The 12190-nt window shown below is 36.6% G+C and overlaps 1 protein-coding gene across 1 annotated transcript in view; it reads right to left on the bottom strand.

Annotated features, from left to right (window-relative positions):
* Positions 1–629: 629 nt before the first annotated feature.
* Positions 630–12190, bottom strand: part of FBXO11 (F-box protein 11) — a 513763-nt gene continuing 502202 nt past the window's right edge. The window contains exon 20 of the mRNA XM_090375372.1: positions 630–996. Within this exon, the coding sequence (XP_090231498.1) occupies positions 867–996 (130 nt within the window). The 3' untranslated portion in view covers positions 630–866. The remainder of the gene's footprint in view (positions 997–12190) is intronic.

Raw genomic sequence — 12190 nt, 5'->3', positions numbered from 1 at the left:
CAAAATTTCGAAGGCAGGCAAAAACAGCAATCGTATTCTACATTATAAGCATTCTCAAATATTAATATTTTATATTTATATTTTTATATATATATTATATATATACAAACAGTATCCTTTTTCTCATTTTAGTGCAAGTATTTGATTCTTGTTATAATGCTTTCCCATTAAAAAAAGCATTTTCATTAAAACTATACTAAATTTAAAACCGAATTAGTAATAAAGAAATTAGATGCTATTCACAAATTATAATACTAACAAAAAAGTGCCAACAGTGATGAACTTTCAACATGTTAAATGACTTTCCATATAATATTCAAGAAACCTGTCTACACTGCAAGCCACTAATAATATAATGTCTCTTAAAAGAAGAGAATGTACACACCAGTGTCAGCTATTTTGGCATTTGCAGACAAATTCATTGTCATGGAGTTACTGTGAAGATACAATGGCTATAAAATGCAGAGTTACAGATCCCATCTAACAAAGTTTTGGTGTGAGTTCTATATACACTGCTGCTCACAATTAACCAGCCATGAGCAATATACAAAGGGCACAAAAAAAAAAAAAAAAAAAAAAAAAAAAAGTAAAAAAAAAAGAAAAAAGTCAATTATTCCAAGGTATGTAAACTGCATTACAAACTGTATCTTCACAAAGGACTATACGGAAACAAGGTTTCACTTGCAGCACTGAAGCTTTTATATCTGTAACAAACTCAAAAACACAGTGAGATTACAGTGGGAAGAGCATGAAATGTTGATCTTCTGACTAGAGGCTGCTGCAACATTTCTGATAACTGCACTGGGATTGAGGAACTAGGGAGATATCATTCTCCACAGCTCATTTGGCAGAGTCTATAATAAGGCCTAATTTACCATAAGAGTGTGAGATTCCATTGGTGGAGCAGAATCATAGAGTGTGTCTGTATCCTGGGTTGGTTCACCTTGTAACTGACACTGATTACTGAGAGTCCCTGCTCCACAGTCACAGAAAAACCTGCAAACGAAATATAAAAATAAATATGTATAAAATAAGATATAGATTTAAGTATGCGGGTTAAACAGAAACCCAAAAGCTCTAAAATGTTTGTTAAATAAAAAAATGCTGTTTTCTTGTTTCTACAAATTAATAAAATATTCCATGTACTTTATATAAATTTGATTTCTAGAATACTGTAAAAAATATATATTTTCGTATTATCACTGAACCACAAATCAGATAAAGAGAGAGAAGAATGTGAACAACCATAAAATATCCTTAGATTTTATTATTTTTAAGAATATTTTATGTTTAGTTTGTTGTAGTTAAAACATTTGCAGAAAAAAATTTCTTTCCAAATAATAACGCAATGAAATAAAAACAAAACAAATTACTTTTCATGTTAGTGGAGAACAATATTTTTATTTTTTACAAGGGAACTACAACTTATGTTTCCAACTTTACTACTAAAGTAAGAAATCATAAGATGAGAAAAATGTCACAAATGATATGGTAATTAAAAATACAGATAAAAACGTGCCCCACTTTAAAATTCAGGAGCTTTATCAATTCCCACTTCCGATTAGAAACTAACTTCTGTTGATATTATTATACAAGTTTTATTATCAAGTTTTAATTGATGAGCAAGTCAAATTGTACACTCAAATTGTAGCAAAGCAAATTAAATTTTAAAATTAAAATATCTATTACAGTGACATCATGCCAATTTTTAGTATTCCTCAAGTTCAGTTTTTACTTTCAATCTGAACACTGCATTAAAACTGAAGACACATGATCATAATTTCAAAATTCTTTTTCACTATTTTATCTTCCCTTTGAAACAACTACAGCTCCAAATTACAAGATTTATTACCATGCTCAGAAACTTGGTTATCATGATTGGTACGTAATGATATGGCCATTATTCAACTTCAGTCTAATTTTGCTAACAAAGTAATTTCCCTTGGTGATTTTTATGTTCACAACTTAAGCTGGTTGATATTCTAAGGAGGCTTTTGTGATTACTAAAGACTTTACTCAACTTTTTCATTTACTCACCAGAATATCACACAATCTAACACACACACACTGTATCTCTGTACTTGATCTTTTCTTCACCAACCTGTCAATAAAGTTAAGGTAAATGGTCTGTTAAGTAACTTAGATTGCAGTTTGGTGATGGTCTCTTCTCTGATGGAGTCTCCTCCCCCAATGGCCATTTTCAGCTTCATGTCCTTTGGCATTATAAGAATTTGAAATGGGATGATTGTGATTTCTACTTTTTTCCATAACTGGATTCCTGTTTTAACTATTCTGATCCTAATATTTGTTTAGATAGTGAAATTATTCTTGCAGGGATGAAAGCTTTATTCCTCATTAGTATTAGTAGAGGCATATGATGCAAGAAAGCAAACTTATATAGCATCAGCCAAAAAAAAAAAGAAAAAAAAAAAGGAGGCGATTCTCCAACACATCACAGTCTCAAAAAAATGTTCGAAATGTTTGCCGACCTTTCTAAAACAGGACATAGTCTAGCCAAGGAGGATGCCTTTGTGTGTGCTATGTGTCTAGAGTGTCAAGAAATTAGGTGCCAACTCAGCATTCTGATGGGCATCTATGAGAGCTTGAGGTGTAGGGTAAATGCCCTTGAAGAAATTAATATGAGGGGCCCATCAAGCTCTCAGCTCAAAGACAGAGCTCGCGCCTGTGCATCAGGCAAAATAGAGGCAATCTCCAAGGCAGAATGCGCTGGTCCCAAAGGAACTAGTTATTGTGGTGACTCTATTGTCAGGGAAATGGGGAATATACTATGCAAGAAGGATAGGTGGAACAGGACTAGGGTATGTCTGCCAGGGGCAAAAGTTGATTATGTTGTAGAACAGATATCATCTTTTAAGGGCACAAAAGGTGATGTTGTTATATATGTTGGAACTAATGACATTAAGAGTAAGAGATCTGCAGATTTACTCAACAAGTACAGGTGAATGTTGAAAAAAAGTCGCGAGTTTTGAATGTGAAAGTGTCTGCAATTCTGCACAGACACGATTGGAGGGAGTATATGATGAGAGCCTTGTCGATCAATTTGGCTCTGGAGAGATTGTGCAAGGCTCAAGGGGTAGAATTTTTTTCAGCCTGGTCTGTGCTTGTTGACAGGAGAGACAACTTCTACAGGGATGGGTACACTTAAATAGAAAGGGTGAAAGAATATTTGCTGATGCTATCGAGGCATTGTTAGGTGGGTCGGAAAACTGCTAGCTTGGGGGGGGGAGATACACAGACTAAAAGGTTAAAAGTGGCCGCAGGCAGAGGCAAAAGTGATTCTTGCACAGTTTCTATTAGAATGAGCAGCAGCCTGGAAAGCAAGGTAACGGAGATTTCCAGGATTGCTGGGAGTCATACTGGAACAAGTAAATACATGGGCTGTATTAGGGTAACTAAGAGCAGGAACAGGTGCATGTATATTTGCATGTACACCAATGCTAGGAGTATAGCGAATAAATTTGATGAGTTTGAAGTGCTAGTCAAGACATCAAAGGCAGATATTGTTGGAATATCAGAGAAGTGGTGTCACACAGATAAAGCAATGGAGAATTGGAATTTGGGGAGTACGTGTACAGGAAGGGAGGAGGGCTTATGCTGTTAGTTAAGAAACACAAAATCTAAGGAAGTGCATCCAACTGATTTTGGTGGACAATGCACTGTTGAGTCTGTTTGGTGTGAAATAAGCACTGGGAAAGGAAAATGAGAGTAGGTGTGTGTTATAGGCCTAATGAATCTGATGAGTTTGTTTGTTATTTGTTTTTTTAGGAGCATTAGCAACTAAGGCCATATTGCTCCGGGAATATGCGGTGGTCATTCCCTGACCTTTCCGCATCCTCCGTATTTGGTGGTGACGGGCTCGAACCCCGGTCTAATCAAGAAAGCGTGTGCTACGCACTGCTGCTCCTTCCCACCTGGCTACGGAGGCGCCCAATCTGATGAGTATAATGAGCAATTGTGCAGAGAAATAGAGAGGGCCAGTAAGTCAGAATGTCTTGTAAAGGGGGATTTTAACTTTCCAGATATTGATTGGAACTTGTGGGTTGGTCACTTGCACACCAGCAAGACTTTTGTGGATTTATTGGACGACTATTTTCTACAGGAACATGTTCGAGAGGCAACAAGAGGGAATAATACTCTTCATCTGATTATCAGCAGTGATTATTCATGCATTAAGAATTTGCAGATAAAGTAACCACTGGATGACAGTGATCACAATGTATTGATGTGGGAATTACTTAAAGATGTAACTACCATCAAGGCTAAAGGGAAGGGCTTTTGCTTTCATAAATGTGACTACAGAGGTCTCAGACAGTTTTTAAATTCTGTACAGTGGGATCAACTGATGATGTTACTAACGTTGAATTCTATAATGGACTTAATTTTGGAGGCTATTAGGCTTTTCATTCCAACTAAGATATACTGTTCAAGGTTTAGACCTAAATGGATGTCAGATGAATTAATGAGGCTCGCAGCAGAGAAGAGAAATACATGGGATGCATATAAATTATCAGGTGACACAGAAGCCTATGGCAGGTATAAACTAGTCTGTAATCAAGTCACAAAGGAGGATAGGCAAGCGAATGCAGATTACGAGAAATCTTTCGCAAAGGATGCAAAGAAAAACAGCAAAGAGTTCTTTACTTATGTAAAACTCTACTTAACATAGATGAGTTGACTATTGATGATCATGCTCAGGTAGCTGATAAACTGAATGAGTATTTTGCATTTACATTCACACAGGTGTTATTCAACGAGGGGAGTGCCAGAAGTTTATCAAACACTAAGGGAGCTAAAGTGATTTTGTAATAACTGAGAGCAAAGTGGAGGAGAAATTTTTTTTCAAATTAAACATAAGGAAGGCACCTGGGGTGGATGGGATCTATCCAGTTATATTAAAGGAGGCAGCAAAAGAAGTAAGCAAACCCTTAGCTATAATTATGAGAGCTTTCTTGGACTCAGAGGAGGTCCCCATGGACTGGAGGTGTGATACAATCGGGCCCATTGTATCACCATTGATAAAATTGGTGATACAATGGGCCCATTGTATCACCAATTCACAAAGGGGGTTCAAAAGGTGACTAGTAACTACAGACCTGTTAGTTTAACTTGTGTTCCGGGGAAAATAATGGAATCACTGGTTAAAGAAGCACTGCAGGATCATCTAGACAAGACTGCAGTAATAGTTAAGACACAGCATGGGTTTGTTAAAGGGAGGTCATGTCTGACCAATTTGATTGGATACTATGATGTGGTCACAAAGGAACTGAATGCTAAAAATAATTTTGATATCATATACTTGGATAATAGAAATAAATAATGAATTAAAATTATCTCTGATGAAATATTAATAGAAGAACAGGCAGGATTCAGAAAAGGAAGATCATGTACAGATAATATATTTATATTAAAACAAATAATAGAAAAATGAAAAGAGTTTAATTTAGAAACACATTTAGCATTTATAGATTGTGAAAAAGCATTTGATTGAGTAAATAGACAAAACGATGGGACATATTGAGTAATAAAGGATACCCAAAGCATCTTACAAAAATAATACAGAGTTTATATCAAGGAGTTAGACAGGGATGTAGCTTGTCACCAACGTTGTTTAACATATATATCGAGGATATGATATGTAAATGGAAAGAAGAAATTAATACAGGTATATATTTAAATACAAAGAATAGGATTAATACACTGTTATTTGCAGATGATCAAGTAATTATTCAAGATAGTGAAGATAATTTACAAAGAGCAGTATTTAAATTAAACCAAATAACAGAAGAATATAAAGTTAAAATATCAACAATGAAAACTAGAACAATGGCTTTTAAGGGGAAAAACACAGTGAGAACAAAAATAGTTATAGACAATAAAATTTTAGAACAAGTAAAACATTTTAAATATCTAGGATGTGATATAACATATGATGTCGAAGAAGATATGAACCAGAAATTGGCAAAATTTCAAAATATATGTGGAACAATAAAAAGAACTCTGGCTAAGAAAACAAGGAAAGAAACACAAAGATTTAAGAAAAGACAGATGTAGAATAGATGTGCGGAAATTTGCCTTTAGCCAGCGGGTGGTTAATTGCTGGAACAAACTTCCATCTGTCGTTGTGGAAGTTGATAGGTTGAATAAATTTAAGGAGGAACTGGACAGGCATTTGGAGGCAATGGTGTGATTTTTTTTTGGCTGATGCTGCATAAGCTCATACACTTGCTTTCTTGCATCACATGCCACTACTACTACTACTACAATTGAAATTTTACAAAGTAATGGCAATACCAAAAATTCTTTATGGTTCTGAAACATGGATACCAAAACAAAGAGACATTAATAGAATATAAGCTGCAGAAATGAAATTTTTAAGATATGTTAAAGGATGTACAAAATTAGATAAAATACCAAACGTAAATATTAGAAAAGAATTAAAGATTTACTCAATTAATGAAAAAATTATAGAATATAGACAAAGATGGAAAGAACATGTAGAAAGAATGGACGATAATAGATTCCCTAAATTAGCTTACACATATAGAGCAAAAGGAAAAAGAGAAAGACCGAAGAAAAGATGGGCAGACCTCTTCGAGATCGGAACAGGTGGATCACCTAATCCATGAAGGAAGATAAGATAAGATATACTTGGATTTCAGGAAAGCTTTTGATACTGTTGCACATGGAAGACTGCTGTACAAATTGCAAAGATATGGCATCAAGGGTAAGTTGCTACAATGGATAAAGGGATGGTTGAGTGGGAGATGACAGAGTGGTAATCAGTGGCCACTGCTCTTTGTGGACAAATGTTATTAGTGGAGTTCCACAGGGTTCAGTGTTGGGCCCATTGTTGTTTTGTATATTTATCAATGATATTGATGAAGGTATATCAGGTTTAATGTCTAAGTTTGCAGATGATACAAAGTTTGGCAGGGTTGTTAACAACAGTAAAGACAGTATGCTACTCCAACTGGATCTAGATAAGCTGGAAAAATGGGCTGAGAAGTGGCAACTGAAGTTTAACATTGACAAATGCAAAGTACTGCATATGGGTAGCAATAACCGAAGAGAAACGTACCAACTATGTTGTACTACACTCAGGGAAGTGGAAGTGAAAAAAACCTGGGGGTAATTGTGCAGTCAAATATGAAGTTCACTGAGCAGTGCAGATGGGCTGCCAGGGCAGGTCATGGAGTCTTGTCAATGATATATAGGAATTTTGCTGGCAGGGACAGGGAGGTGATTATCCTGTTATACAAGGCAATGGTCAGGCCACACCTCATTTTAGGAAGGATGTAGAATTGCTAGAACGAGTACAAAGAAGGGCAACAAAAGAGTGCTCTTACCAAGAAAGGGGCTTAAGTTCTGCAAATTGCAGCACATGGAGAGTAGGCACCTGTGAGGTGATCTGATTGAGGTGTATAAGGCCTTGAATGGGTTGAGCAAGCTGAATGCTGATAGGATTCTTTCTCTTGCTCAGTTGTAGAATAGATGTGCAGAAATTTGCCTTTAGCCAGCGGGTAGTTGATTGGTGGAACAGGTTTCCGTATTTTGTTGTGGAAGCTAATAGCCTAAATAAATTTAAGGCTGAGCTGGACAGGCATTTGGAATTAATGGAGGAGTGAAATGGGAGGGTTTTTTTTTTTTTTTGGCTGATGCTGCATAAGCTTGCTTTCTTGGATCATACGCTTCTACTAATGCTGATGTGTAGGTGTTTTTTTCCCTCCATATATCTTTTCTTTTAGCAGGCAGGCTTTTGAATCTCTGATGGTATTTCTCAGTCAGGCAGACCTTGATCTCCTTGTGTTCTAACTGCCAAACTTGCATCATCCACAGGCATTTGTAGGTCTTTTCCTCTGTCATGGCTTTTATCTCTTTACTGATCTTCAGCTGATAGTTTTGGCTGACTGGTTGCCCTTGATGCATTTGTGGGTTTTGCATTTATCTAGTCAGAAATTCATCCTGATGTCAGCCATGAATTCTTCAGTGATTCAGAGTAGCTGTTGGAGTTGCTTCTCAGTTGCCATGGAGAGCTTGATGTCATCAATGTGTATCAAATGGGAGAGGGTCTACAGGTTCTTCCTTCTTTCTTTAAGGGTATATCCATACTTACTGATATTAAGTGGGGTAGACAGCAGGTTCACCATGATTAATAATAGTGATAGACAGAACTGCAGTGAACTCAAGGCATCTACCTAGAAGATTCCTTCCCTAATGCTCTTTCATTTTCCATGGTTGCTTCGAGGAAGTTTGTCGGTGTGAAGCTGGCTTTGTAGTAGCCGATATAGGATATGTACAGGTTGTGGTACTTTGTTCAGGCTTGCTCCATAACTGCTGTATTGATGGTCAATACAGCATAAAGGATGCAGGCTCATCTGCTTTCATCCTTTTTGCTGTTTGGCCATTATGTTCTGGTTCTCTAAGTGGTCAAATACCTTCTTGGCAACCCATGTGGTCAGGATCTTGTATCTTATTAGGAGACAGGTGACCGGTCTGTACTTTCCACAGGTTTCTAGTATCCTTGTCTTTAGCCTTCAGGTAGGTGATTCCTTGGTCTCTGTGATGGTCTTGGGGTGCCTTACCATCTGGGTGAACTGCGCTGCTAAGCACTTATGTGTGCTGCTGCTGCACTTCTTGTACCAGTAGTTGTGGATGTTGTCTATTCCTGGGGTTTGCCAGTTGGGGGACTTCCTCATGAACCTCCAATTCTGACATCTCTTGTATGTCCTTCGCTTTCTTCCATTCTAAGTCTATCCAAGGAGCCTGGGCATTATGTCTAATTTCACTGCTTCACAGGTTGCCTCCCAGAACTGCTTGACTGCCTTCTGGTTGGATGGTTCATTGTCATAATTCTCCTCTTATCCAATGCCTCTTTAGAAGGCACTTTGGTTTTCTTCAGAGATCTAGTTTGTTTTCTTCTGGGCACTCACTCACTCTCACTCTCTCTCTCTCTCTCTCTGTATTGAAATACTCTTGCTGAGTGCAAGAATGTTCTGCTTCAGGGTGTGTAGTTATTCTTTTATCCCTGATTCTTGGGCTCATGTTTGCAGTTGGTGATGTCTTTCTTAAGGTGCTCCTAACTTTTCCCAATCAGTTTCTCACTTCTATTTTCTGTTGACACAGGGTTAGTTGGCCTATCTTGACTCATCTCTTCTATCTTATATTGAAGCCTTCTTTCCCATGCTGGTACCTGGTTTCTCTTCCATGATCTTGGTGGCTGCTATGGTGGCACAGTACATGGCTGTGTGAATGGTGTCCATTTCTCAAATTCTGCTAGGGTCTTCTACTACTCGTCTTCTGTTCTGGATATCACAACCTTATCTGTTCCCACTCCAGGTTGTACTTCTTGATCTTCCTCCTCTAGTTCATTATTTTCTATATTCTTTGTTATTTTTTGTAGTCACTCATATCCTGCTCGATTTTTCCAAGACTGCAGAAGCTATCAGGTTCTATCAAGTGATGTTGGTCCTGTACTTTATGATGTTGGTTACTTTGTAGTGTGTTTACATGATGAATATATTCATTTTGATGTTCCACTTCATGCACTGGCATTTCTTCCCATTTCAGTTGTGAAGGATGCACTTCTGGTTGGGCTGCACAGATTTTCCCTTTTCTTGTGGCAGCCATATGAAGGACAGTACCCTTTACTTCACTGTTTTCCTTGGGAGACTGTTGCCAGATTTTTGAACTGATCCCTCTGACCAAGGCCTGAATACAAGTGACTATCCTGCATCATTTGATGCAATATGTTCATTGCTTCTATTCAGCTTCTTCATCCAGTTATAGAAGTGGATCTGTACACTGTCAAGTGGGGGCTGTTAGTTATTGGGAGTAATACTAGATGACACCACTTTCAACCTCAGCTGTCACTTTGATCTTGGGGAGGTAGGTACAACAAAGTGACTTGCAATTCTGCTTCTTGTTGGGGTGGAACTCAATCTTGGGTCCACCAACTGTTGGGCTGATGTAACCACTGGGAAATTATGCCAATTTATTATCATTATTATTACTATCTTTTTATTTGGTTACTGCAACAAAAGCAAAGCTTCAGGCTTCTTTGCATCATATGGCTAATACTAGAATTTTAAATCAAAATTATTTGTCTAAAATTTTAGCTAAACCTTGGTTTTCCAATAAATGTACTAAGACTGCTTAGGATAAGAATATGGCAATCACACAGCTAGTGTTTTCTTTGGGAATTCCTTCCCGGCATTTTTAGGAAAATTTATGTGTTTCTGAACTCTGAGAAAAATCAGTTGAGAAATCGGGTAAAATATAATTCTCCTGTGAGAATTAAAGCTTAACAATCGACATAGAGATGTTACTGGTTCAAAGGAATCCACCGATGTCAAGTCGAAAGCAAAAGCAGGAAATGCCGACAATTGCAATGTAAAGCATCATTGACTACTGGACTTCATAGGCATCTTGAACATATTCATGGCATGAAAAGGACAAAAAAAAAAAAAATCTCTGAAAATAATCCTGATGAGCCAATGCCTACTAATTCTAAGAAACAATGCACAACTTTTACAGTATGTCAAATGACAAGAGTCACAAGATTTAGAAAAAATGGTAAGCAAACTTGCAGCAGTAGATGGATTACCAATCAACACCATCTCAAAGAGTGAATTTATTAGGGCAAGTTTCTTAAGCAAAGGACTGCAGTTGCCAAAACGTCCATCATCAGTTATAGCATTAATACATAACTATTACAGTAAAATAGAACAACTGTACGCCGACTGGGATAGCCAGGTGGGTAAAGTGCCTGCCTGGCAATCTAAAGGTCACGGGTTTGAATCTTGCCTCGGGCTTGGATCAAAGTACTGCAAAAACCTTGGGAGGCGCATTATGGCCACAGAAGCCGATGTGCCAACAACTACAAAAAAAAAAAAAAAAAAAACAACTGTACATCAAGAAATTTGGTGCTTTCAAATTTGAAAATAAGAAAATGAGCATTTGCACAGATGTGTGGACCAGTTGTAGGAATCGAAGATACATGAACATTCATGGGAATTGTTCTGCAGATAAAGTGCTATCTTTACTTCAGGAAAGATTTAAACCTTTGAATTAAAACTTGAAGCAGATGTGGTTGCAACAATTAGTGATGGTGCAGCAGTTATGTTACAATCATGCACTTTACCTTGCTGTAATGAAAGTGTTTTACGTCAAAAAGTTGAAAGATGAAGCATCAAAAACAAGTAGCAGCAGAAGCGAATACAATGCAGATTCTGAATAAGAGAAAGATGAAAACAATGACTCTGATTCAGATAATGTAGCCAAAGCCGATCAGCATGATCTGCAAGATGATGCTCCAGCAATTTTTAGTATAAGAAAAATTGTAAAACTGTTTAAATATTCTCCAGCGAGAAATTCTCTTTTTGCAGTAAGAAATAATCAAGAGTGAAAAAATGGCACTACAAGTCATTTTGGACTGGAAAACATGCTGGAACACAGAAAGAGAAAAAGATCCTAAATCCAATAAAAATTGTTTTATGACAGCTGAAGCTTGGTCACTTATGGAAACAGGAATATTATGAAATTGTGAGAGATAGGTTAAATTGCTTAAAACCTGTTCAATTGTTGAAGCATTAAGTAATCATGATGCAAATCTTCTAACAAGCAAAGGAATTTTTAAGTTTCTTTTTAGTAATTTGGAAAACTGAATTCTGCTTTGAGCAGTATGCTTTTAAGAGAAATTAGAAATGAATTTTTTAAACACAGGAATAAAGATCTAGTATCCTTCATTAAATATTTAAGCAATGATAGTTGTTCATATGAGGTGGAAAAGGACAACTTTTTTGCTTTGGCAAACAAGAATGAAACAGCTCGATTAGCAAAATCATTAATGGAAAGACTTTTTAAAGGAAAATGTGCTTTAACAGAAGAAATGCAAAGAGAAGATGTGAATGTTGTTGTGGAATACTCTGACATATGCAAAATGACATGCAATGATATGATATGATATGATATGCAAAATGAAAAATTTTTCTGTCTGGAATATTGTCACAAAACAAAGATATCAAGAATATCAGATAGAGCAATTAATGCTTTGTGTGTTTTAAAATTTCATTTTAAAACAGAATAACTAATAAATATTAAATATTTGTGGTGTTATCTTTCAATCTTTTACATGATCTTTATTTGGCATTTATTTTGTGTTAATGTTCCC

The sequence above is a fragment of the Mastigoproctus giganteus genome, chromosome 6, assembly GCF_048544385.1.
Source record: "Mastigoproctus giganteus isolate SK-2022 chromosome 6, ASM4854438v1, whole genome shotgun sequence".
Lineage (NCBI taxonomy): Eukaryota > Metazoa > Arthropoda > Arachnida > Uropygi > Thelyphonidae > Mastigoproctus > Mastigoproctus giganteus.
This window is presented reverse-complemented; position numbering and strand designations above follow the sequence as displayed.